Raw genomic sequence first — 27986 nt, 5'->3', positions numbered from 1 at the left:
AAATACAATAATGTAATGCATATAATAATAATAATAATAATCACAAACATGATAATAAGAATCATGATCATTTATACAGCACTTTGCTCGCTTTTTCCACTTCACAACAACTTTAGAAGATTTTGTTTTTACATTACAGGCAATAAACATGAGTCCGAGTCTGATAATAATAATAAATTATTTAAAGCTTCGAGCTTTCATACTGTCAAATAACAATATGTTTTAATAAAGTTGGTTTCAGTGATAACTACTTGTAAATATTTGAGTCTTTTGTGAGGATGTTTATGTTCATTAGCAAAAACAACAATAAATGTGATAGTTATGACGTCATATCTATACAATTGTCAAAGACGTGAGCTAAGATCAAAAAACATCATCGACTCTGTCAATCGTGAGCGACGAGCGTCCACGAGTGTCACCGGAAGTAGCAGCAGCGCCCCCCCGTCGTACTCACCTGCTGGTGTGATTTGTCCGGCGGGAGCGCGCACGCGTCGCGCGCCTGTGGTGGTCTGCGCGCCGTCACGAAGGTGAGTGAGCAGCAGAGGAAGGTCCGTGAGTTCGGGAGGACAGATGACCGCTGCACCTCCACCATCATGGCCAGAAACACGTCTTTGTATTTCCGAATAGTGGAGGGAAAGAATCTTCCCGCGAAGGACGTGTGAGTCAATTGAACCCTTTATCGGGCTTTTTTTTTTTTTTTGGGTCGGAACCATTCACCAGCGTTATTTCACTGTACTATGTCATTTAAAATGTGTATTTTTGCTGTTCAATAACATGCATTTTATTTGCAGCTCTGGGACCAGCGATCCCTACTGTATCGTCAAAGTTGACAATGAAGTTGTCGCCAGGTATCTTGTTTTTTTTTTTATTTCCCTCTCTTATAATGGAGATCCAGAAGGAGGAGGGTCTGTGTGTTGTGGTCCTGCTGGACAGCGTGGTCTGAGAACCTGATACTGGTGTGTCCTTTAAAATACCCACAGGTAACCATGGAGAGGATGCATTCATTACTGCGTTCAGCTGCTGCTGTGAGTGCAGAGGAGAGCTCAGTTTGGGTGGATCTTTGGAAGGCAAAAAAAAAAAAGCATCCGTTAGTGTTGCTTAAATGAATATTTATATTGAGAAGGGTTTGGTTTAACCTTCATGGAGATAGGATTATTGATCCGTTAGACAAACTGCATCATGTGACTTAACCGTTACCGATCAATGAATGAAGATTAAATAATCAACTGTGAGATATGTTATTTAGTTTTATTCTCCGAGAGCTTCTCCCCAAAAATACTAATGTGTATATATGTTTCTTCGATCTGCACCCTTCTATTTAAAATTTTTATATGTAGAGTATTTGACTCCTGGATTCAGACGTGTGTACGTTTGTATAGATTTCCGGAAATGTTGGAATTCCTCACTCACTGTGTGCGTAACACCTTCCAGATCGATGCCTTTGTTTTCGTAGCACACCCACTGTCTGTCTGTCTGTCTGTCTGTCTGTCTGTCTGTCTGTCTGTCTGTCTGTCTGTCTGTCTGTCTGTCTGTCTGTCTCAACATGTCACAATGTCATTTCCCACCAACGGTACATTTACAGTGCAAGGCTTTTTTTTTTCTTTGTTAAATCCAATTTTTCCCCATTTCTTTTCACTGCAGGCTCTTATATTGTCTAAAGCGGCGTCCTCAGAGAATAGCTATGACTGTTGAAATATCACACATGTTGGTGTCAACAACTGTCTTTCATTCTCCTCTGTGACTTTTTAAAGTAAACTAGTGCAGATACGACTTGGTTTAGGAACATGCTATTGCTAATTATAAGCAATTTTATAATAATAAAAAAAATGACAAGGTAGAAATTATTCACCACAAAATAAAGACATAAAATGTTGTGTATAATTGCTATTTTGTATATAAATTTAAGACGGTTCCAAACCTTCTACAGTTTGAGGATGTTTATTTATTTTCAGGACCGCCACCATGTGGAAGAACCTCAACCCTTTCTGGGGTGAAGAGTACACTCTGCACCTCCCCATGGGGTTCCACTCGCTCTCCTTCCAAGTCATGGATGAAGACACAATCGGGTGAGTGTCCTCAGACGCATCATTCATCTCGGATCATGATGTCATTGACTTTCCAAACATAGACAGATTTGATTTCCTCATTGACATTCCAGTCTGAGAGTAAACACGTCTCTCTAGGTTGATTTAAATGATTTCCCATGATTCCTCCCGCAGCCACGATGACGTCATTGGGAAGATAACTCTCACCAAAGAAGCCATCGGAGCTCAAGCTAAAGGTACTACTTTGTTGACCGTGGGGTCTTGAGGTTGCACGGCTGACCCGGGTCAAAGGTTTGACTGGTGGCAGAAGTTTTTTTTAAAGCTTCTGGGAAAGTTTTCAGTGGAAAGTTTTTTTAACCTCATAGGTGTAGAAACATTCACGTGTTATTTATGAGTTTGTGGACTCTCAGGCTTTTATGCTTGTATAGCCTTTTTTTATTTGTCACATGCATCATAAATGACCTTTGTCATTCATTCTAGAATGTTCAAACACTGAGTTACCTGCCGAATAAAAGCACAGCGGCCGTTTGAATGTGAAGTGTGAAGTTTGAAGTGTTTGGAATGTGCCTAAACACTCCCAACACTCATGACCTCATTTTAAATCTATGCTTTGACCCTGAACATAAAACAATTCTAGTGAATATAGTAATTAATCTAATGTCATTTTGGACAAATATATTGTTAAATAAAGAAAAAAAACTTTTGCTTTTATCTTTGTATTTTTATACGGAAGTAAAGATTATTGTTAATTTATTGTTCTTTTTCCTTTCATTTCTATCATCACTGGGCGTCAGTAACAAAACTTGCTTCATTTTGGGAAAAGAGTGAATAGAATGACATAAAAAAATCCTTGATTCTTTCATTATAGGCTATTGATACTAAATATAAATCAAATAAATAATAATAATAACAAATAAAGTGTTTTTGATTTTGACAGATATCAACAAAATAAGAATACGATTTTATCATATTGCTTGACTATTTAAAAAAAAAAATTAAACTGAACTTAAATAAACATAAATATCTCTAGACTTCCCCTTCTTTCTCTTTTTTTATTGGCAAGTAGTTTATTCTTTCAACAATATAGTTTGTTTGTTGATAATGACTGTTTAATCAAGTGACTTAATTATGTTCATATTCTGTTTAATAAATCAAAAGTCTTGTCTTTTTGATTGTTTATTTTATGTCTTGTTGACTGTTTTATTTAATGTCCTTTCTACTTATAAAAGTTTACTTATTTTCTTTACTGCCTGTTTTGCACCGTGGGTCCGAGAGGACTGCAATTTCATCTGTGCTGTATGTCGTGCATATAGTATATTTGACAAATGAAAAACTTGAACTTAAACTGTTTCGTCCATATTTGCTCTTGCATACAATATACATATTTTTTTAATTCTTTGAAATGTAAAATTAAGTTCAATTCAAGTCTCCTCAGGTTTTAATTGAGAAAAACAATCTCATGTATCCATTTATAATCCAGTTTAATTGAGATTTCTAACTCTATTAGATTCTTGTTGCTCTTGGTTTGACTCTCAATGATGGTTAATGCACTTTTATAAACGGCGTCTCCCTAATGACCTGCACTGTAATGTTATCTAATGGTTTTCACTGCACAATAGTTTAAGCATCTAATCTCTCTCATGTCTTACGGTATCGTCAGGTGTCGACTGCTGGCTGAACCTGACGCGGGTTAACCCAGATGAGGAGGTCCAAGGCGAGATCCACTTAATTCTGGATCTTCTGAAGGAAGGAGAGAAGCTAAGCCTGCGGTGTCAAGTGGTCGAAGCGAGGTAGCTCTCTTGGTATTCAGTACAACTCAACAGTTTCGAGTTAAGCGCTAAAGCCGATGAAGAATCACAGGCTAGAATTCCTCGCTAGTGTAATCATCACTAGCCTCAGTGCTTCCCACCAGTGAGAAATTGCCACCCGTCACACGGCTCCCTGCCCCATCTGGGTCCCAGCCTGCCATCTCACCCACTAATGAGTCGGTCACTCACTTCCTGACACCATTATTCAAACATGCTCGCAAGAAATGTTAGAAAGATTGAGGTCAGGAGAATCGTGGGTCATTGATCTTTGGCGAAATACTTTAACTTGCACAGCGGGGGGGGGGGAAGTGGCTCTCCTGCTGGATGATGAATAGCCCTCGACGTGATCGTCATTGTGTTCCTCACCGCAGGGACTTGGCGCCCAGAGACATTTCGGGAACGTCGGATCCATTTGCAAGAGTAATATTGAACAACCGCAGTGCGGAGACCTCCGTGAGTAGGAGCAGAGATCTGCCACCTTTTAATCACCCAAACGTTTAAAAAAACGTCCATCTTTAGATCATCAAAAAGACCCGCTTCCCTCACTGGGCCGAGACCCTGGAGCTGGAGGTGGACCCCGAGGAGCTGAGAGGGGAGGGAGCCGTCACAGTGGAGGTGTGGGACTGGGACATGGTGGGCAAGAATGACTTTTTAGGAAAGGTAAGAACAATAAGTTTGCTTCCGGACGACCACTCGGCTGCTCTCGCTGATGAAGGATGATCCACAGGTGGAGATTCCATTCGCCGTTCTGCACAAGACGCCTCACCTGGAGAGCTGGCTCCGCCTGCTGCCCCTGGGAAACGACGACGTGGATGCTGGGTGAGGATCATCTCTGTGTCCCGAAGTTGTTTACTTATCTCAGGCGCTCCTGTCGGTGGGTTTGAAGTGATAACTCACAGCGTGATTCCTCCAGGTATTTAATAAGTGTGTGACCCCGACGTAAACTTTTCCTACTTACCCCGATATTTTTAGATCGCCGTGTTCTGAGCGCCACTGGAGGTGTCGGAGAAATAAAGCTGCTAATTAGGTTGAGATTCACACCGTTGGCGGGAAACGCACGCTAGCTGTGAATTGGAAAGCAACCCAATTTTCCATCGGAAGAGATGAATGGTGCGATGGAAAGTTACCAGCAAAATAGAAACTGTAGATGAAGAGAGAGGTTTTCAATGCTACTTGACTGAAGTAGTCTTAAGTGTTTAATTTTCTGGATGATTTTGTTGTGATTTTCTTTATTTTAACTTGTTGTTTTATGATAATGAAATAATTAATATTTTATTATTAACACCATGAATCATAATTGTATATTTTCTCTCACATTTCTTGATATATTCTAGGGGTGTTTACTGGCTAATAAAAACTGGCTGTATCATATGTATCACGATACAGGGGCAATGATACGATATATTGCGATACTATAGGAGCAAGGGTTTACTTGTAGTATTATCCGAGGACTTGACTCTGATGTTGCACAATTTACATCCGCATTATTTGTTTTGAAACCAAATGATGTCCAAATATCAGCTTTAAAAGCTGCCGGAGTCGATTGTATCCTCTCGTCCTCAGTCACTACGTCGACCTTGTGAAATTTTGTTGTTTTATCTGCGAGAGGACGTAATAACTGCTGCTAAAAGTTTAATTTGCAAGAACAAACACTGCAAATATTTGTATGTGAATTGTAACAATGAAAAAACGACAACTAATAAATTGTGATTTGAAAGCAAATAACTGAGACATACCTCTGCCAAGGAGTTCACAAACACTGATCATCGAATGACCTTTTAAAACATGATGGCATACGATAAAATTAGTTAAAAAAACCTGTTTGATTTAAAAAATGTATTTACTCACAGACATGTTAAAAGTGGCTCAAGGGCCACATGCGGCCCTTAGATTGTATACATTTGATACCCTTAAGAATTCAAAGTAAAACTAAAACTGATGTATAAATGTTTCTCACGATCACATTACAGTACATTTTTGATTTTGATGACTTTATTTTCAACATATTTTCATGATTTTAAAAATGTTCTTCTCAGTGGCAAGCTGGGAGCTCTGAGACTCAAAGTCCGTCTAGTAGAAGATCGTATTCTCCCGTCAGCGTACTATCAACCCCTCATCGACCTCCTGGTGGAGTCTGTTATTTCCCCAACAGAGGTACATTGAAGCCTCTATTCCAATCCTCACTTTTCATTTCAGCCATAGCACGACAATGAGTCACTTCAGAACATGCTTCTATTATTCACCACCAGGTGAAGGACATCAGTGCGCTGACCATGCTGGAGGAGGTGACCACAGTGGAGAGCCGTCAAGATGTGGCGATGACTCTGGTCAAAATCTACCTCGGGCAAGGACTGGTGGTTCCCTTCCTGGACTATCTCAACACGCGGGAGGTCAACCACACCGGTAAGAGAACTTTTATGAAGATATTCGTAAGAAAACATGCAAAATAAATTCTCTGGTGGGCATCAAATATGAGTTGTACGACCTGAGCAGCATACCTTTGCTCCGGAATAAATGTCGATTACATCAACACGTGGGTAAGAACCGTCATTATGTCAGTGAGTCAGATGTTATTTTAGATTGTGTTGGGACTTGTTGCCAGTTATTGCTCCAGAAGTCCTCGGACTGCTCGGGTTTCGCCCGCTGACAATGCAATTACTTGAGGTCTGTGACAGTGTCGTGCGTGGGCAGCCGCAGCCCACCAGCGCTATATTTGTTGTTTGTCATCCGACTTCTCCATGGTCGGGATTAGTCATGTCTCTGCCTCCACATCACACACGGATTCCTCTAATTCACTCACTTGAATTGTTGTCGGTGAACGTAGAGATAATGAGCATCGAGCCAAAGTTTCCATAGCAACTCCTGCTTAAGCTGAAAATGGTTTGTCACAGATGTATGTAGTGAACAGCCAAACATTATGAGGCAGGAGCCAAACACTTTTTTTTTTAGCGATGAAAATATTTACTTGGCAGTTTAACTGGGTTTCAGGCGGATTAAGTCCATCGTACTCAACATTGGCATCAACACGTTAAGGCTTGGCTATTACCAATCTGTAGTGCTTCAACATTTTGAGCTGTTATGGTCCAGAAGAAACAATATTAGCATCATCTACAGCAGGGGTGGGCAATTAAAATTCTTCAAGGGCTACATTAAATTCTGTGAATGTTGTTAGGGGCTGTCAAGCAAAAAGAAAGATGAGAAAATCTCTTAAAAAAATGGACATTCGTCATTAGGCGAATTTATTAAGCTAAATAAGCTGCAATTTTATATTTTATATATATATATATATATGAGGTTTTTTTTCAAAACATTTCTTCAACTAACTTTAACAACATATTTTGCGAGATTATTATATACTTAAAAAATTACAGAAAGTATTTTAGTGTTTAGTGTTGTAATGTGAAAATGTAAATGAATTATAAATACAATTTTTTACAGTTTTAATGCATTAGAACCATTTATACATGATCATCCTTTGACATTGAGTCCTCTAGATGGTGGTCTCTGCACTATTTTCCTTTTTTGAACAACTTTTCTAATGAAACAGCCAATCATTTTTAAACTGATGACGCCACCTACTGACTTCTAAACAACATGACACTGTGTCATGAAGCACATCACTACTTCCTGGATATTTTCCACTGTTTAATTTAATGTTATGATGGCGATTTAAAACCATGACACAATTACAACACTGTCAAAGTCAAAGAGCAACTGAGAATTCTCCAACGTTAGCATAAAACCAACTCTTTAGAAAAGCAAGTTTGTACGTAAGTATGTTTTTTTTAGAGCTTGTTTTAATGGGTCTGCCTAAATGGAATAACAAGCTCAAAATGATGCCAAAGTCTGGTAAAGGATAATTTCTTAAATGATAATGATAAACCATAATATAATGGTTGTGTAGAAAAGTAGCAATTTTCATGCGTCACATAGTGTTTTTTTAATCATTTATATTCATGTAGTCGTGGTAGAACTCTTGACAGCCATCAGTGTCGGTTGAAATGTCTAAATAAAAGAGTGTGAAGATCTGTGAACTCATTACCAGCTGATGATGAGAACAATCAGATTATTTATTCAGATTCAAATCAGGAGGACGGGGTTGATTCTCAGCATGTGAAATCATTTGCCTGACACCCAATAATATGCAGATTTTCATTAAAGTTTCCACCACTTGTCTACTTATCTAATGGATGTTAGCTCATCACACTAATGAGCCCACAAAGTACACGTTTCCTTTGTGTCAGTTTATCGTGTCAAATGCCGGGTTATTTAGTCGTCGTGTGGAAAACGTGTAAAAATGTCACTTCAGTTACTAACTGCCTGTTTAGCCTGAATGTTCAACAAGGACATCATTATTTGAAGTGGAATAAAAGTTTTACTACATCTTGTCAACTGGGGTTAGTGAAATATCTGCACCTCTGTGAACATCAATGTGACAAAAAAGGCACCTAAAGTTCAAATCACATATCTTATCAAAGATATTATCATCTTTTGAAAAAAAAATAGCTGCTTAAGTTGAGTTAAGTTTTCATTATTTTGTTATTTCAAGATTTGAAGTAGATCTTCCTCTTTTATTTAGAGCTAGTAAAGTATTGGGCAGTTTCCCAGCTGTAACCAAGTCAGCTTCAGATAAAGCCATAAGGAAAATTTAGTTTTATTATAATGAAATACCATGGATTTTTGACCTTTTAAATTTCAACTAATGTACTGTAAAACCAAACTCTCCCTACATGTTTCAAATGTTGAAGTTTTTCTTTCCAAGACGCAGTAAGTCTCTCATCATGATCTTGTTTTGAAGTTATTACTTTATAAAGTTCTCAGTGGACGAGAGGTTACGGGAGCGTAGTCCATTATGATGTAACAATGGGCTTCACTCGCTTTGTTTATTCAATGAATCCTTTGGAGGTGGAGACTTCTGGGATTGATGACACAGGGTGACAAACCTTGATGCTTTACCAATAATAGCATAGTGAGTGTGGTTATGGTAAACAAGATGTAATCACCAGAAAGATTAAAAGTGTTTTCAGTGGGCGGGGCTAAAGCACATTTTCTAATGTAAATATTTCAATGAACAGAGAGTTTCGTACAAACAGACACATACTGATGATACAATAGAGGTCTAACATCTATTTAAGACACACTTAAATCAACACATTAGTTTCCTTTTGATATCATATGTTTAATTACAACACTAACTTCAGCTTAGGGCTTTCACCCATAAATTACATATGCGTTATCTAAAAGGGATAAAACTGTAGTTGCTTTGCAACACTGTGCAGGGCTTTTCTGCAAAGGCAGAGGACAGAAAATAATGTTCACAAAGCACATACCAGAGGCATATGACTTTTGTGTTACAATGTGTGCGGAGGATTATACTGTGAGTAGACATCAAGCTATTGGTTTTTCAATAAATAAGTGCTTGATCATTTCTTACTGGCTGGTGGACACCCGAAAATCTATCCCTCACCATCTTTTAGTTGAAAAGGCGTTATTTAGTGTGATCATTAAGTTATAATAATTTCTCATCTGAAGTCTTATTGATAACAATAGGCTTGGTGTGAGTATTTACCTGCACCTTAGGATATTATAGGTATTGCAGTACTTGGGTCACGATGCAGTAGTATCAAGATAAATTACGACATAACCATATTAGTGATATATTGCTGTATTCTACCTAGATTACTAAAAAAGAAGGTGAGGAAGTTGTATGTTACTTCACTGGCAAGCTAAAATATGAGTTTTTCAGTTTTTTAAAACTATATTACGAGATTAAAGTATTAGGCCCTATAAATATATATCCACACCTCTAAAATACACTGCTATTACTCACCTTATTAATCTATTTTATTGACATGTTGTGTCTCTCCACAGCTGATCCAAACACTTTATTTCGGTCCAACTCACTCGCGTCCAAAGCCATGGAGCAGTTCATGAAGGTGTGTATTTGATTTACCTTGAGAACACATTTGTGCTTCTCCACGATCAACGATGCGCTCACGTAAAGTGTCAATGTGTCTCCCATGTTCCCAACAGGCTGTCGGTATGCTGTACCTTCACGAGGTTCTGAAACCCATCATCAACCGCATCTTCGAAGACAAAAAGTACATCGAGCTGGATCCCTGTAAGATCGACCTAAACCGACTGAGGTAAAGCACGCATCGCTGCAGCTCGGCTGTGTTTGCGAGCGAGAATGTCACAACAGAAAAGTGCACTTTCTTCACACTACACCCTTGAGAAGGAGACATCAGTGTAAGAAAATGAAGAAAGCGATGAGAAATAGAGGGCTGGCGGTTGCTTGGCAACTGCAACGAGCCCCCTGAGATGTCGATCTCTGACATCCAGTATGATCGTGCGTCTAACATCCTTTCTATTGGCAGTTGCCTCGCCTGCTGTCACCTTGTGTTGTCTCCTGTATTCACACGCACACAACAACAACGGCCCTCAATCAATGTTGTCGTTTGACATATTAGCCTCACACATGTTGTCTTTTCATGCAGGAGGATCTCATTTAAAGGAGCGTTGTCGGAGGCGGAGGTGCGCGACAGCAGCGTGGAGATGCTGCAGTGCTACTTGACCAGCATCATCGAGACCATCGTGGGCTCCGTTGACCAGTGTCCTCCTGTCATGAGAGTGGCCTTCAAGCAGCTGCACAAGAGGGTGGAGGAGCAGTTCACTGACCCGGAGAACGAGGTCAGTACGTGAAGAAACGCACACTTCATGGATGCTCTTCATCCCTCCCATCCATCAATACAACCATCTTTAGTTTTTAACATTCTTACATCTTTGTCAGCTTTATATTGACGTCTCATTATTTTTCTTAACAACTGGCATTCACCTCGTCCTCTGTGTCTCTCTCTTCACAGCAACACTTACATCACACCTGCATCACAATTTCATTATCCAACAATCTCAATAATTGTGTTCATCATTTATCCAGCCATTCTACCTTTTTTCCTTCCTATTGATTTGCCACCCTTCCTTATTTTCCATCCTTCATTTATTCCTTCTTTTCTTTTCCTTTGAACTATAAATACAGTTTATTTTCAACCTAAATATCAAATTCATTCCTTCTTTCATCCAACCATTTACATCCTCACTAGTTATTACATCCACCCATCTTCATCACCCGTTTTTTCTGACCTTTTTCGTTCTTTTGTAGTCAATATCTCTTATTATTTTTCATCCCTTCAAAACCTCATATCCTTGACATCCTCCTTTGTTCCATATGTCATGTATTTAAGTGGTTGTCCAAGTACTGGACCGCATAGAAATAAAATAAAAACAACGTTTTTTCATCACATTGAAACCAAGTCTCTAAAAGCTATGAGACACACACATACAGCAACACCATCATCAGCATGCAATCAAACATACATAGATGCAAATACCCAGTGGTAATGATATGTTTTTTCATGCACTTAATTGTATTTTACTTTTTTCTTTCTGAACGTTGGGCCATTAATATAATCCCGACGTTTTGCCCATGATCTATTCATTTTTTTTCATTTCCTTACCTTCATTCTTTTATACATGTATACTGGATATATTCCATCCATTCAACCAGCTTTTTGCTTTATGTTCGGTTTGTTAAAGAGTCCCTGAGCAAAGAACGTAACACTTAACGTCTTTGGTTAATAAACTGAATTGCCTCAATAAAGTTTAGGATGAATAAAGTGTATTATTTCTTTATATATCCATCTTTTCATCTTTCTCTGCAGCATGCATTTATCTGGGCACACAATTTGTGAATATGATGAGCGTAAAATATCTGTTCTCAGTTAAAACTTAGAGTTCTTGTTCATCAATTTGTTCATTTTCTTTACCACTTAATCCTTCATGGAGGTAGCGGGGGGGGGCAAGCCTATCCAAGCTTTTACGTGTGAGAGGCGAGGGACACCCTGGACAGGACGCCAGTCTGTCGCTCAAGACATTCAACAGTTATGTTGTTGGACTGTGGGAGGAACACGGAGAGAACATGCAAATCCATATATTTACATTATTATATTTTCAACTTCTTCTGACAGGATGTGAAGTATCTGGCCATCAGCGGATTCTTCTTCTTGCGCTTCTTTGCCCCGGCCATCCTCACACCGAAGCTGTTCCAGCTGAGGGACCAGCATGCCGACACTCGCACCAGCAGATCTCTGCTACTACTGGCCAAGGTAGGACACACACTGCAGTGAATAATTCACACTCACATGCTTAACATGCTTAAACACAGAACGGTGTGACATCATCTGTTACCGACGTGTCAAGAAGCAGAAGAAATTCAGTTGTTTAACAACAACTCAGTGTGTGGGTTCATGAGGACGCTATTGTCCCTCCATGCTATTGCTGGTGTGGATGCTGACCGTGGTGCTGAAGTGCTGTTGCCATGGGTCCTCCACACAGAAGGTGCTATTTTTACGCCGTGTGTGCTTCAACCTGTCCGTGGTTCAAAGCTGAACATTAGAGAGGGACTTCCTCTCGACCCTAGGGCGGGTGTGGGCCGGACAAAAGGCCTCACAGCGTGATTGGCCTCAGAGGCTCGGCCTTTTGATCTGGAACTGATGTCGCTGATGTCTCTGATACTGGCAGGCTCTGCAGAGTGTGGGCAACCTGGGACTTCAGCTGGGTCACGGCAAAGAGCAGTGGATGACCCCGTTACATCCCATCATCCTTCACAGTGTGGCCGCAGTCAAGGACTTTCTGGACAAGTTGATTGACGTAGACCATGACCTTGGTAAGATGGAATTATATCCCACCCACCCTCCGTCCACCCATTCATCCTACCTTTTTTTCTACCATCCTTGCTTCTTTCTTTTCATTTTCGTCTCCTTAAAAACCTAATATTTATATTCCATTCATACACTGGCAATAAAAGTTTCTGATTCTGATCTTCAGCTTTCTTCATTACTTTGTTCCTTCCTTCCCTCTTCTCATCCTTCTTTCTTCTAGTCATCTATACATTCCACAACTTTAATTCCCATCCTTCCTTCTTCCCATCCTTTGTTTCTGCATTCTAATTATCTAGACATCTTTAGTTTCTTCCTTCATTCCTTTGTTCCTTCCTTCCCAACTCTCATCCTTTCTTCCATTTCCAAACGTTATAACAAATCCTTCTTTCCATCCTTCCTTTGTTACTCCCTTCCAGTTATCTGTTTATTTCAAAACTTTACATCTGATTCTTCCCTCCTTTCTTTTATTCCTACCATCTAGTCACCTTTACACTTCACTTCCCATCCTCCCTCTGTTTCTTCCTCTGTCTGTTCATCTTTCTTTCCTTTCTATCATCCATACATTAAAAAAAAACTTTAAATCCCATATTTCTTTAGTTTCTTCTTTTATTATTTTGTTCCTTCCTTTTCTCATCTCATCTTTCCTTGCTTGTAATCATCTGTACATTTCAAAACATGATATCCCAATGTTCTTTATTTTATTCCTTCCTTCCTTTGTTTCTTCCCCATCAATTCATCTCTGCATTTCTTTTCTTCTTTATATCTAATCATCTAAACATTTTCCAACATTTATTTAATTCTCTCCTTCCCTCTCTCCTCATAATAAATCCAAATAGCACGTGTTTCTTAAAGTTTGCTAAACGATGCTGAGGGATTGTTATTACTGTGCTACTAAAAGATGATTAATAAAGACTAATATAGAAAGGGAGTCCTTCAGGCGTCAGGGGGTGTGAACCTAACCTCTCTCTGAACTAGGGTTCAGCGAGGTGCTGGCTTCAGGAGTGTTGGGCTTAAGTGTTTGTGGGCGGGGCTGCTTCAGCGGGCCTGACAGATGCACTGTACACCATCTGGCTTTTAGACCAAAACAGTGACGCTTTGATGCAACAGAAAAGGAATAAAAAATTCAGCAAAACAATGCCGGGGCTCCTTTGTGAAATATTAATAACCGGTTGGAAGAAAAGAGGCGACGCGGTAAATGAGCTGGCGGGGAGTTGAAGTGCCACAGTTGATGCCTCAAATGACTTGGCTGCCTTCTCACCTTCATCTGTTGTCGTGAATCATCATCTGCCCTCTGACGTCTCGTGTTTCAGGCTCCTTCAACACATCACACCCACTTCTTTTTCTCGCTCTCGCAGACCAGTTTGACCTTCAAAATGTTCAGTTAGATCATTGCTTTGTGTCTGCAAAAATAGAAAAAAAAAAATTCTATTAGCTTTTGAAAGAATGGAAGGTTTCTGACCATCTGTTGCTTTTAAACAACAATTCAACGATTGATCGCCACCTTGTGTCCGCATCACAGAATGTCCTTGTATCTGTTGCAGCTTCAGAACTGCCACAAAGAGCCGTGTTCATGCCCTCGGTCACGGTCAAAGAAGGATACCTCTACAAGCACAAGGCCGAGGGATCCCAACTCCTGTCTCGCTTTGCCTTCAAGAAACGCTACTTCTGGTTGACCAGCGAGACTCTTTCTTACGCCAAGACCTCGGAGTGGCAGGTGAGTGGGAGGGCGTCTTCTGAAAGTCACGTAAAAGTGACTCGGGCGTCAGTAAAACGCTGCTACTCGGTGACGAATGTGTCTGCCCTCTGAAGATCCTCCACTAACTACTTAAATAAAAAACATTTCAGTCCCTCCATTAAAGCATTCGTCCTGGTCACATGAGGATATCATTAGTGGATCCCTGTGCTTGTCTAACCTTGTGATAATGATATCACCATTCTGAGCCTGCAGGAGCAAACAAGAGGCTCCTGTTAGTTTGGGTAAAAGCCCCTCTTGAGCCCATCTTTGTGTGGCTGGAATAAAGGCCAGGGTTAATTGACGGTGCAGGATATTCATGCTAACATTGCAAATCAGACTGGAGACAATATCCAAAGCACCTTCCCCTATTTCGGGAGCACTTGTCTGTGAGATCCTGCTTTAAATTTACACTTTAAAGTAGCTTCCACCTTCATTAAAACCTCATTACCACTTTAATATTTCATGTGAAAGAAGCGCCATTGAAGCTTGTTCAATTAGAGTTTTTTCATTTCAAACATGAATCATTTTTTTTGGTTGTTGTTGCTGTGGTGAATTGTTAAAGGTGCGGGCGTCCATCCCAATTCAGCGTGTGAGTGCTGTGGAGAGGGTGGACGAAAATGCCTTTCAGCAGCAGAATGTGATGCAGGTCATCACCCAGGACAACGAGGGGCAGCTGCACACCATCTACATCCAGTGCAAGGTGAATTATTTCTGACGTCAACCCGACACCCAATCTATCAAATGAGCTGTCAAAGTATTGGTGAATGGTGAAATAAATGAGTGGCTGTGTAGATGTGAAAAACATCTACACAATGTGCCTCATTTAAAGTGTTATATGTACAAAATATATATTATCACAGTGTCTTAAAGCGGCAACCTGCAACATTGAAAATATTGTTCCTGACTCCCCCTTGTGGCAAAACAGTGTAACTTAAATTTCATGAAACCTACATTATCATATGCTACATTTGTTTACGAAACAAGATGATGGTTTTTGTCAAGATCTCTTTTCTTATTAAGTTAAAACATTCTCTCAATACTTTATATTGACAAAACCCTGCTTTATAGCAGTTACCTAACAACTCACGGAGTCTCCGGGCTGGTCAAAAAGTTACATTGTGCAGCTTTAGGTAATTAAACTTTTGAGAATTATAATATATTTTTCTACTGTTGTGAAGTTGAATAGCGAAGATTTCTGTTGAACATGGAGTGAATAAATAATACTGGAAGCTTATTGTCATAGTTTTCCTAAGTGGACAATATCGGTTAATACATTTCAAATCTAAAAACATAGTCAATAGAGTAGTTTTTTCATTTTATATCGGATTTAATATCGGCTCATGTTTCCCTTGAAATGAATATTCAAGAACCCACTGCTCCAAACTTTACAAAATATGATGCACAAACTACAGTAGACACAGGGGTAAACATCCATTAATGAAAGTGTGAGCTCAAAAGAGAAGCTGGTCTAATTACTCAAATTATCTTTTTATTGATTTGCACACGCAATAATCAGCTTTTTAATCCATGATTTGTCCTTTTTCATTCTTGTTTTGTAATATTTTCTTCACTAATGATGTATTTCTGTCTTTCATTAGAATGTAAACGAGCTGAACCAGTGGCTGTCGGCCATTAGGAAAGTTAGTATTTGTAACGAACGGATATTACCGTCTTTTCATCCGGGGGCTCATCGCAGCGGGAAGTGGACGTGCTGCCTGCAGATGGATCGAGCGGGTAATACTGTGTTCTATAGTCAGTATATGGATCACAAATGCCATTTTGAATCCTAGTTTAGTTAACTTTATCTGTTGTTTATATATAAATTAAAGGCTAGATTGTAATAATTATATACTTGATGTTTGTTCTTTAGTGTCTGGCTGCAGCAGAACCCACTCTGCTGTCATTCTTGGGGACTGGAGTGACCCTCTAGATCCAGACGTGGAGACCCAGACCATATTCAAGCAGTTCCTTCAGGGGAGAGAGAAGCTCAGGTCGGAGCCAGATTAGATGCAATTCCGTACTCTTACGCCAGAGGGCAGTGCTACTACAGCGCTGAAAGGAGACTGATTTTGATCTTTTTGATTCTGCAGGAAAAAATATTTGGAGATGCCAGACACTGATCCGATGCCAAGCAATAATGAAACACTCAACTCTGGTCTTCGAACAGGTCAGGCCTTGACTTTTTTTTTTTTACTGTTTACTTTCAGCAGACAACACTCATGAGGTCTTTGAATTTGATATTAGACGTTCTTGATTACATCTGTACGTCTATATTCTTCCCAAATAAGTGAACTATATTCAGCTTAGTTTCTATACAGAGTAATCTGAAGAAATAGCAATTTACTACGTTGTTTTTCTTAACAAGCTCTTTAGTATCCATTTAAAAGTTACATTTTAAACAACTTCTGATCTCAATATTCGCTGAATTTTTCACTATTTGTGATGGTGTAAATGAGATATAATGCTAAAAATATGGTAAAAGCTGAAGCTTTTAGTGTGCAAAAAACATTGTGACAAATATGGCAACACACTGTGATCAGAATTAAACAAACTATGGAGATAAAAATTGTAACATCTCAACCATGTCTTGAAAAGTGTTTCTCCTCAATGCACCTGTTAGAATGACAATGCTTTCCTGCCACGCCTTATCGTGAAAAAAAAATAGATTGTTAGCCTCTTTACAACTTGTTATGAACATAGATTAATGTAGATATTCATAAAAAACGTTGAAATATGGCTTGTGATACTGCGCTAGGTCATTGAGTTTCTAAGACTATTTTACTGAGGACAGATTTAAATGTCCTATTGCATATTTGAAGATCGTCTTTTTTCTTTCAATAAGTCACTGATTCCTTTTACCTTAATGTCTCACTGAACTTCCAAAAAGCGCACGTCACTGATGTTCCTTCCAGCTGCCTGGATCAGGGACAGAAATTATTTATATTGGGCTTCTAATATAAGTTTGTTCTTTCTTTTATCACTTTTTCATTGATCAACGTACAGCATGTCTCTTAAACCACTGTAATATTATACGATGTGATTACATAATTTAAACAAACTTGTAATGAAAAATCAGACCAGCAGCCCCACTTGGTGAATACAATCATGATGCTGGTTTATTATTACTTTTGTGGATTTCTCGGCCTAAAGGTATTGTTTTTATTTATGATGGATGAGTCACAATAATCATTGGACGTTGCTCAGTGTCCTGGGACGACCAACTTACCACAATGATGTCCAGACTTCAGCACTCTTTGTGTAATGGTGCTTTAAGCTTAAAATATCAATGAAAAATAATTATAGAAATGTATAAGATTATATAAACCTAATGTTTCTTAGTCAAAGCCAGATCGCTTTAAATGGGTGCAAGATTTAAAGGCGTAAATAAAGGTTGGTTCAGAGTTTGGATTTAAACTTTAGCATTTAGTAGAAAGAGTTTTGTGCTTTAAAGCAGCAATAGGTAAAATTGAAAATGGAATGTCTGGCTCCCCCAGTGGCAGAACATTGTAAGTGCAATGTTGTGGAACCTCCGTCGCCACATACCGCATTTACATTTGTTTTAAAGAAACAAATATAAAGTCTTTTGTTGTGTCAGTTGCCAGTTTTATCTTCTTATTGTATTCAAATAGTCTCTCAGTACTTGTACTGAGTACTGTAAAGCAGTTTGGTGGCCACAAGACTCTCTGAGTGGGTCGTCCAGACAAAGTTGCTTAGTGTTGAGCATTGTTAATATCATAGTTAGAGAGTTCTACATGAGCCATGTCTGTTTAAAATATTCCAATAATTAAAGAAAATATAAGAAGTAATAAATGCTTTCGAAATCCTTTATAGCGCTGCTTTTAAGAGACAAATGTATTGTGTTTTTTGTTACTAAAGGGGCAGAGAATAATGGTGAACTTTATTTTGCGTTCAGGAAAAGTAATTTCGTTTCACGTTTCCTCTTAAAATTGATATAATAATGTAGTTTGGGCCAGAATTTACACCATGTGTTACTTTATGATGACATCTCTGAACTTTCAACATAAGTGGTGAGGTTACGATTTCTTGTCATAACTTTAGCTCATACCTTTAAACTGTGTTGTGTTTAGAAATACACTACTGTTCAAGTTTGGGGTCACTTACAAATGTCCTTATTTGTTAAGGAAAAGCGCAGTTTTATTCTATAAGGATAACATTAAATGAATACAATGACTATTCTTTCCGCAAATGTCTGTTTTTTCAATGGAATATCTACATGGGTGTATAGAGACCTATTTCCAGCAGCCATCGCTCCAGTGTTCTAATTGTACACTGTGATGCTAATTGCGTTGGAATGCTGAAGAATGATTAGAAAACCCTTGTGCTATTAAACTGAAAACAGTTTGCTGGTTAGAGAAGCAATAAAACGGGCCTTCCTTAGAGCAAGTAAAGTATGTGGAGCATCACAGTTGTGGGTTCAAAAAGAGAATTTTCATGTGAAACTGGTCAATCTATTCATGTTTTTAGAAATTAAAGCTATTCCATGCAGAACTGAGCAAGAAGACAAGTCCATAAGAGTCTCTAGTTTGAGATTCAGGCACCTCACAGGTCCTCTATTGGCAGCTTCATTAAATGGTACCCTCAAAACACGAGCGTCAACCTCTACAGTGAAGAGGCCGTGAAGTCTTCTAGGCAGAGTGGCAAAGAAAAAGCCATATGTGAGACTGGCTAATGAATTGAAAAGATTAATATGGGTAAAATAACATGAACATTGCACAGAAGAAGATTGGAATAAAGGTGTTATTGACAGATGAATCAAAGTTTGAGGTATATGGGTCACACATAGGAACATTTGTAAGACGCAGACCAGGTGAAAAGATGCTGGAACAGTTCTCAACTTCATCTGTCAAGTATGGTGGAGGCCATGTGATGGCCTGGGGAGACTCTGGTGCTGGTAAAGTGGGAGATTTGTACTAGGTAAATAAACAACCATTTTGCAACACCGTGCCATACCCCGCGGACAGCACTTGATTGTTTCATCCAACAACAGGACAATGACCCAAAACAAACCTCCAAATGATGCAAGAGCTATTTAGAAAAGAAGCAGCTGGTATTCTGTCTGTAATGAAGTGGCCAATCTCAACCCCATTGAGCTGTTTGGGAGAAGTCAGTCCAACTTGTGTGAGGTGCTTCAGGAAGCGGGGGTGAAACTTCTTCAGATGACCTCAACAAATGAACAGTTTGAAAGGCACATTTATTAGTATTATTTCTAATTTGGTCAAAGTCTTGCCTATATTTTCTATGCTTTTTGCAAATTTTCTCATAAATATCTGTTAGTTTTAATGGAAAACACAACATTTTATGGGTGACCCTAAACTTTTGAACGGTAAATCTCAATTAAAAAATGTTCTCCCATTATTTGGACTTACAATTTTGTGTTGTTGTAATTACACCAAAATGTATTTTCAAAAAGTTAATTAACAATGGTTTAGAGTGTTTTTATGTTGTCTCTGTCAAATAACACGTATATATGAATATGTTTTTTTTCCTTCGGTGTTGCAGACGGAGCAGGTTGTCACGTTCATCCCAAAAAGGCGGGTCAGATCTGTGCAGCCCGTCTGCTGATGGTGATCGACGATCTGGAACAAGCTCACGCTACATTCCAAGAGAAGGAGAACGGCACAGGTGTTATTTTGAATCCTTAGAATTAAAGCCAGCAGAGATTCACCTCAATAAAGAACTGACGGGACACCTATAATCGTCCAGGAAGAGAAGCGGCCACAGGCTTTTTCCCTCTTTTACCATGTTTGAAATATTTATTTTCTCAGAGTGCCAGCAGCTTCTGCACTGCCACAGAGACTTTTATATCGAACCCAGTCTCACGACATTTATTCGTAGGAAACGAGAGATCTTGCCTTGCATGATCTCTTCTCAACTCGTGATGAAATGTGAACATTTCCTTTATATATTTTTTAAGATGATGATGTTTTTATGCAAATAGCTTCATGTATTGTAACCTTGAATGTAAACTGGCTTTAAACTAATATTTTGGAATGTTTTATTTGTCTTCATAGAAACGACCTGTGAAGCAATAGTCTGCAAGCGACGGCACAAACAATACTATTGTGAAAATGAAAGAAAAATTGGGGCAACTTTAGAATGTATCCGCCTCAATATTATGTGGGTAACATTTACCTATCTACTATATATTAGTATCGTGAATAAATGTCAAAAAATATATTTCAGTCAGTGTTGTAAAAATGCTTTTTTTACATAAATACTGCCACTTATCCGAGGCCACAGTGTCGGTGTATTTGAGATGCCAAACATGAAGACCAACAATTTCTCTGATGAAATGATTTAAAAGCCAGATTACAGTCTTCTACAGCTCTCTTGGGCTGAGCTGTGGTTTCCGGCTGCGGAGACGTTACAATCAATAGGCCATGTGGTTTATTTATGTGTTTTGCTACTCTCTGCATTCTAAAATGCATTTTTATTGATCGGGTAAGTTCTTAAGAATTCCCACATGTGCTCTTGTTGTGTCAAAAATAAAGAAAAGAAACCGACCCTCATTTATGTCGTCTTTTATTTGTTTTATGCATATTTTATTTGATATAAAAGCGGCATTTGAAGATGGATTTGCGTCAAGGAAGGCAAAACAATCCTTATAATCAGTCAGTGCTGACGGATTTCTCGTTTTGTTGAAGCCAAGAAGCAAAATGACTCAAGACTGAGCTGTGTGTTTAAATATGGGGAAGAAATTAGAGCTGTATTTTTTCCCAAGAACATTTTGTCATACCAGGAAAGATTTCGGAGACAACAGTTCAAAAGCTCACTTAACTAACAGGGACTTGAGCTGCTCCATGTACCACAGAAGAACTTCATCATCCCCTGTTTGAGGCTACGATGGAAAAGAGGAATGAGATTTAAAGTTGAAACCTTTGCATGTTTCTAAATCACATTCGTAAAAAAAAATAAATACAGACACATCCAGACAAAAGTAAAACACTTAATTGAATAAAATGTGCAATATTCAATATCTAAGATTCATTATTTAACAGAAATGTCAAAATAACTATCGATCTTTGTTATTTTATTTTGAAATCAAAGCTTAGATCATCAGATATTTATTATTAGCAATTATCAGCTGTGTATATACATTTGGATGATATACCTACCGTGTTTTAATTTCACTTTTCATTATGAAATATGAACACAGATTACGGTAAAGATACATATTTCAATACACTAGTAAAGGTTCTTGGTAACGTTTAATACCATTTTAAGTTTTCATCAGCTAACTAATGAAACTGACAACTAGCTTCCATCAGATCAATTTAGCAAACTTTAACAATATCATTTTTTATTATAATTAATTATTATTGCTATAACTATAATAATAATAATTGTTATTATTACCATAATTTTTTTATTTTTTATTTTTTATATATGCAATTCTGATTGTTATAAATGATAGAAAGTGCTGTTCCGGGGTTCCTTGTTTGCGTAGCCTGATGCTAACCAGGTAGCAAACAAGCTAACTGAGACTTGTCACAGATTAACTGCTGGTCAAACATGTCTACACATGTTTCTGCTTCTATTTAGTGTCCATAGAGATAAAGAAGGACATAAGGTGTGTAAAAGTCATCATGACATACAACAGTAGTGTTAGCATGTTTCACGGAAGAGGACAGGAGAACTTAGCATAGCCACTTCCACTTCCAAAATGGCCGACAGGAATACAATAACAACTCCCGGATCATTTGTGAAGCAGCTGCAAAGCATTCACGCAATTTACAGGTTAGTGTTAAAAAAGAGAGAGAAGATAGTGTTTGGTAACAGATTGCTTGATAAAGGGTTTGGTTTAGACATTGTACACGTTGTACATTGTGTCTTTGCTGGGTTTCAGGAACAGGAGTTTCATCTTCAAGCTATCATTTCCATGGTCATCCATCACAGCTGAACGCACAGAAACTCATCGAAAGGTAAGATGAATCCAGTCTGTAAAGCCTCCACAAGCAAGTTAAATTCATTGAATAAAATAAAAACAAATAAAAAACAGATAAAATTACAGTAAATTCACAAACAAAAATGTGACCAAGATAAACAGAAGTACAAATATGAAGGTGAAAATGACCTACAATAAAATAAATCACACTAAATATGTTTCTGGCATTTATTTTCGTTTGAATCACCAATTTCAAGCCAATCTCAGAAGATTGTCACATAATAACCGCGATAAACCCCCGAAGACCTAAAGTGAGGTCAACTCTACTAAAAGATTCTAATATCTCTACGCACAGTAGTCAGTGAAGGTGGCGTCTACTCTCCCAGTTCTAGTCTGAACCATCTGATTTATTTATTTTTATATAACCTATAAAACACTCGTGAAAATGTTGACTGGCTTGATGATCTTATTCGGCATGTTATGTAACTATTTAAAAGATATTCCTGTTCATAAACGTGAGTAACTTTCACACGACCCCTCAGACAAAGTTACTTTCTATCTTTCACCCACAGCAGTGACAAACAGCAGCCAGAGAGAGAGAAAATGACTATAAAGCAAATTTACTAGCGGGAGAGAAATATCGCCGCTCCACCTCAAACCTTGAGAAAAGCTCATTTATGTCCATCTACTGGGGTGCATTGCACATAGACGCCGGAGAGAAACGGCTAAGCTGACAGCCGTGGCATGAGGAAAATGGGTCATACATGATTCAGTATTCTGTGTGTCACCCCTTCTTTTGCCAGAGGCGAACAATCTTGCACATTTAGATTGCTGTGATTCCGTCTTAGCATGCAGAATCTACTCCGGTGGTCTGGAATTGCACGACCAAGCTCAAACACGAGCGCCCCCTCTGAGTAGAGCCAGTACCAGGAAAGGGTAGATTTTTAATTCATAAAAAAAACAGACCAAGAAAGGTTTAATTCCCTCACATGAATTAATGCCTTTATGCAATGTTTTAGTAAGGACATCCAGGTTAAACTTCCACTTAATTGGTGCTTAAAGAATGGAACAAAAATGTGTCCAAAAACTTAAATTAAATGATATGTCTGAAATATATAATAATAATTAAAAAGAAAGAATACACTTTGTCTGTGTTATGATAAGCTATCAGTATTATTTTGGGGGTTAATTTAGGCAATTGAAACAGGCTGATATTGTGTAAGTATAAATTTTAGGTCTATCGTGTGAGGTGAATCTAAAGTGCCCTTGAGAGTGAGTGATTATTTTGTAAAATGTTTGCAGTTTAGATTTAAATGAATCATAAAAATGACATCTAAACCAAAATATGGTGTTGCTACGGTACAGTAGTATCCCTAGAAACTTTACTGGTGTAAGGAAATGACAACTTTACTGTAATCAATCATCTAGATTTAACACACGTTTCAAATAGTCACTTGATTAACTGATAATCTAATTCTAATCGTTACTTCTTTTTAAGTCGTGTGAAATGAGGCCCTCGGTCGGGGGAACATGTTTTCTCGTTTATATTGTATGTTTTCATCAACACAAAATGAGAATACTTTCAGTATATATTCATAAGCCTCTTGGGTAGCTCGAATATGTATCACAAAAAGTGAATTTTTAAAATATGTTTACATTATCCGGTTGATCATGATGGCGGTCCCAGAGGCTGAACTTATCTAAATAGTCTGAAGCTATTGATTGTTGTGAAATGTTCTTATCGAAATGAAATTGTCTGGAGCGTCCCACTTTGTTTATACAATGAGTTCCTTGGAGGTGGAGACTTGGGTGTGGGTAATGTAAATATTTAAATGAAAAGAGAGTTTTGTATGAACAGACACATACTGATGATACAATAGAGTCCAAGACACACTTAAATCAACACATTAGTTGCCCTTTAACAAAAAAAAGGTTCATGTTTTGACTTGCAAGTAAAAGAAGACAAGGACATTTGAGGGACCCTGGTGTGGGCACGTTTATTTTTCCACAAGAAACACACAAACATGCAACATGATCATCACAACTGACTGGTAGATTAAGAAGCCCTTTATAGTTCAATAAATGTCTCTGGTAATAACTCACTTTACTCATGTTGTAGTGAAAATAGCAATGTGTCGAATGATTCATAGAAATCAAACCACGAACACATGGTCCTAATGGCCACTAAAAATGAAAAACCGTGTCGCTGCCCCACATGTCCGAAGATGCAGGCGAGCAGCCAAACGCTGGCTCGTCCTCGTTCCAAAGTAAAAACGTTTCTATCTGGAGAGTTGAGATGCAGACCACTGTGCTGAACCACTAGATACTACGATGTTTGGGCTGCGACTTCAGCTAGCTTGCTCACAGAATGGTTAACATGCAACATTACTGCATCTTTTATAGGACACAAACTTCGGATCGGCACACTCGGCTCACATCCACACAGACTGAGACTATATCCACGTAAAATGTTACATAATCAGTTAAAGACAGAAGGTTTCGGGTTCATGTCACCCTAGCGCACTCTTCTAGTCGAATGGAAACTGAATATAGATATAAAGAGAAATACAGCGATGCTATGCAAGAGTTCGTTAAGAGTCAACCGTTAAAAAATATATATATTTAGTAAAACAACATTCCTGGATCCTCCTCGCTTCATGTGTTTGTTAGCATGGATAAATATCATTAAGACAACTCAAACTCAACAAATCTGCCTTTTTGCTACAAATAAATGTTGTACAATTACTAAATTGCATAAACACCGTTTGCTCTCGATTCATCAGACCAACACTGCTTAACCACCAGTGCCGAATAATCCTGTACACACCTGAAAAAAAGGGTCGGTGTGCCGCGGTACCACGAGTCCGACGCCAATTTGGGTTTCTGTCTGTAATGGAACACTCAACCTTTAAAGTCCCTGATAGTTTCGAAAGCATTCTCACAACTCGCTGCCCTACAGTATTGTGGGTGTTGAAAGATTTTACTTCATGGGATCAGATTATGAGGAAAATAAGTCTATGGAGTTTGTTTTCAAAAGTCTGACCGACTTATTTAATCATATAAAGCCACATTGTTTATTTGGATAGAATCTTTTAAAAGCACTTAGAACATGAAAAAGATTCAACAATTCATGTCAAATATCAATCAAGAATTAACTAAAAAAACGATAGTCAGTTTAATAGAAACTTAAGTGCACAAATGTGTTTAATGTCGGGCCATTGTTTGAATTTTTCACCGCAAATATTCTGGTCTTTCATTTTTCCTGAAACTGATTTTTGTCTCTGGTCTGGTTAAGCGAAACATTGCATTATGGGACTTTTAGTATTAGTGGTGGAATTGCTTTTTACCAGCTGTCAATTGCTGGTTGACATATATGTAACATCTATATGCATTTAATTCACCAATCTGACAAGCCTTTGACCAGACATGTTTGGTAACTGGATTTTAGAAACCCCCTAAATGTTAAACTATATGTTGTTAACATTGAAGAACAACTGTCAACATTTCAATATATTTGCATGTATAATAATATATTAAAATGTTTTGGTTTGGCCGATTTGCTTTACATTTTGTCTTGATTTACACTTTAGATTAAATCAAAATTGATGGAAAACCAGCTCAAACCAACATATTGGCTTGTCCTGATAGTTAAAGAATTTGACTTAAATGTGTGCTCTGTGCCTCAACAAAACAACATAGACTTGAGACTAAAGATCTCTTTTATAAAAATGATTATTTCTGAGCCTTACAAAGCGCTCATCATCAGACATCAACCGTCTCTCACTGAATAATTACAGCTGATATTAACACCGTTGGGCTACTTCCAACATCGCCAATGAAAAAAATGCTGACCAAATCTGTTCTGGACGAGCAGAGAAATAGCCAATTTGAAAAAAATAAGAACAGCCATTTCCATGCGTTTAAACCCCACCATCCCACACACACACATCCCTTCCCCCAACGACGAAACACCTTGACCGCATTCGTCCCTCGGAGCCTCCACAACACGGACTCTACATTAACCACAGCAGCAAACGCGAGCACTACTTGTAATATCAGACGTCTTTAACATGTCATATATATATTTCAACAATCCCTGACATTCCGACAAAATGACATTTGCCAGTTTATATGCACTCATGAGCCTCTGTGTAGATATGTGGACCACTCCTTTTGACATCAGTAGAAAAATAAAGTACACCATAAACTCCAGAAAGTGAGCTTACATGTTTAAGGTATATCTGTTCAAACCAAAAAAAAAAGAAAAAAGAAAGAGGAAACAGATTCAAATGCATTAAAGACATTTTTAAAATAAATCTGTTGCTTCAAAGTTTAGTGGAAGACTGTGATTGGCCTTCTAATAAATTCCACAGCGCGGCGCCAACCTGATAAACCTGACATCAATATCTTGCTGATTAAAATTGATCAGATATATATTCACGGCGAATTATGATAACATCTCAGCGCTAGAAGTTCAGCCGGAGCTCACGGGCATTCCATCGGATGGCGGAGATACGATGTAGGATGGAAGCTCCGAGCCGGAGCAGGATTTCTAGGAGTGGAAGGATGCTGGCAAGGACTCGGGGAAAGCGGGAGGCCGACACAGTGCCTAACAGCAAAGAAGCTCACCGGGGGAGATGTAGATCAGAGGCAGGCCGTGTAGCCATAAAAGGATCTCAAAGGAAAAAAACTCCATCCGACGTAGGCATGTTGGGTTGCTCTCCTTGAGGAGTTGGAGATAATAACTGCCTGGGGGCAGACTTTCGCACACTCGATGGATCGTGCCGATGTCGGCGTTCGCCCCGGCTGAGAAAATAATGCATGTTTGATGTTCCGCGGGGTCGGCGTCATCACTGTGTCAACAAAACAAATGAGTTCAACCTTGGCGTGCGGCGACCACACAGCCTACGACATTCACGTTACTACGCCTCTGTACTAGCAGCCACCTGTCCTGGTTCCACTTCAACAAGGTTAACATCACACTACACACATATTAGCAAGCATCAATGACTCGTAGCTCGCTAGGTCATGCACTACTGAACCTTTTTTGACAAATGTTTATCAGTAAATGAATGAAGGAGGATGGTTTTTAATTTGGAATTCAGATCTAGTTTGGCACTAAACGTTATTGCAGATTTGGTTCGACGTTCATGACAGCTCAGGCCTTTTTTTCCCCTTTCAGCTGTACTTCAGTGGAACCAAAGTCGTTGGTTTTAACTCATAATTGTCAACGATGTCAACAAAAATTCTGAGCTTGTCGTTCCTCAACCCTAAAATTTGCATGACTCTGAACATGCTTGAGGCATTATGAGGAGAAAGCAGAGGGAAACGTGGGTTCCTAAAATCAAGTATATTGATCTCAACTGTCACTTTGTTCAGTCTCTGCGTGTTTTGGTCCGTCACGGGTCATTCCAGCTCTCGCTCAGGAGCTCAGGAGACTCTTCAGTCCTTCAGGTTCTCCTCCCCGACGCCTTGTGCCGCCAGCTCTGTCAGGACGTTGTCCAAATACTTGGGATCGGGGTAGCCGTGACCCGTCAGATTGGAGCCGAACTCTGTCTTATGGTGAATCTCGTTCCACACCACCGTGTCCGCCTCGCCCGTGGTGCTGGAAGTGCCGATGGTGAAGATGAGGCGACGGTCCCATGCCATGATAAGAAGCTTTAAGACCTGAGGATGAGGAGGATCATTGGTCATTAAGTTGTGCTTGTGTGAGGCAGGGTTTTCAGTTCCACTTTGGAATTGCTATTAATCATGGATTTAGTGAAATCTACAAAT

General features: G+C 38.8%; 2 protein-coding genes across 4 annotated transcripts in view; one reads left to right on the top strand and one right to left on the bottom strand.

The window, feature by feature from the left end:
- Positions 1-467: 467 nt before the first annotated feature.
- On the top strand, positions 468-20829 carry rasal1a (RAS protein activator like 1a (GAP1 like)). Its single transcript, XM_087795020.1, has 21 exons — positions 468-658; positions 792-848; positions 1953-2066; positions 2220-2281; positions 3706-3835; positions 4225-4306; positions 4373-4513; positions 4581-4672; positions 5890-6007; positions 6103-6256; positions 9725-9789; positions 9887-9999; positions 10351-10543; positions 11878-12015; positions 12431-12575; positions 14112-14284; positions 14868-15005; positions 15904-16039; positions 16176-16296; positions 16396-16472; positions 19826-20829. The coding sequence occupies exons 1-21, from the start codon at positions 594-596 to the stop codon at positions 19966-19968; spliced, it is 2457 nt and encodes an 818-aa protein (XP_087651146.1). The 5' UTR covers positions 468-593; the 3' UTR covers positions 19969-20829.
- Positions 20830-24182: 3353 nt separating this feature from the next.
- The window catches only part of dtx1 (deltex 1, E3 ubiquitin ligase), a 49058-nt gene continuing 45254 nt past the window's right edge, over positions 24183-27986 (bottom strand). For all 3 annotated transcript variants that reach the window (XM_087795004.1, XM_087794993.1, XM_087794985.1), the window contains exon 10: positions 24183-27878. In XM_087795004.1, coding sequence (XP_087651130.1) covers positions 27654-27878 — 225 coding nt within the window. In that variant the 3' untranslated portion in view covers positions 24183-27653. The remainder of the gene's footprint in view (positions 27879-27986) is intronic.

This window comes from Callionymus lyra, chromosome 1 (assembly GCF_982586985.1).
Source record: "Callionymus lyra chromosome 1, fCalLyr1.hap1.1, whole genome shotgun sequence".
NCBI lineage: Eukaryota > Metazoa > Chordata > Actinopteri > Syngnathiformes > Callionymidae > Callionymus > Callionymus lyra.
This window is presented reverse-complemented; position numbering and strand designations above follow the sequence as displayed.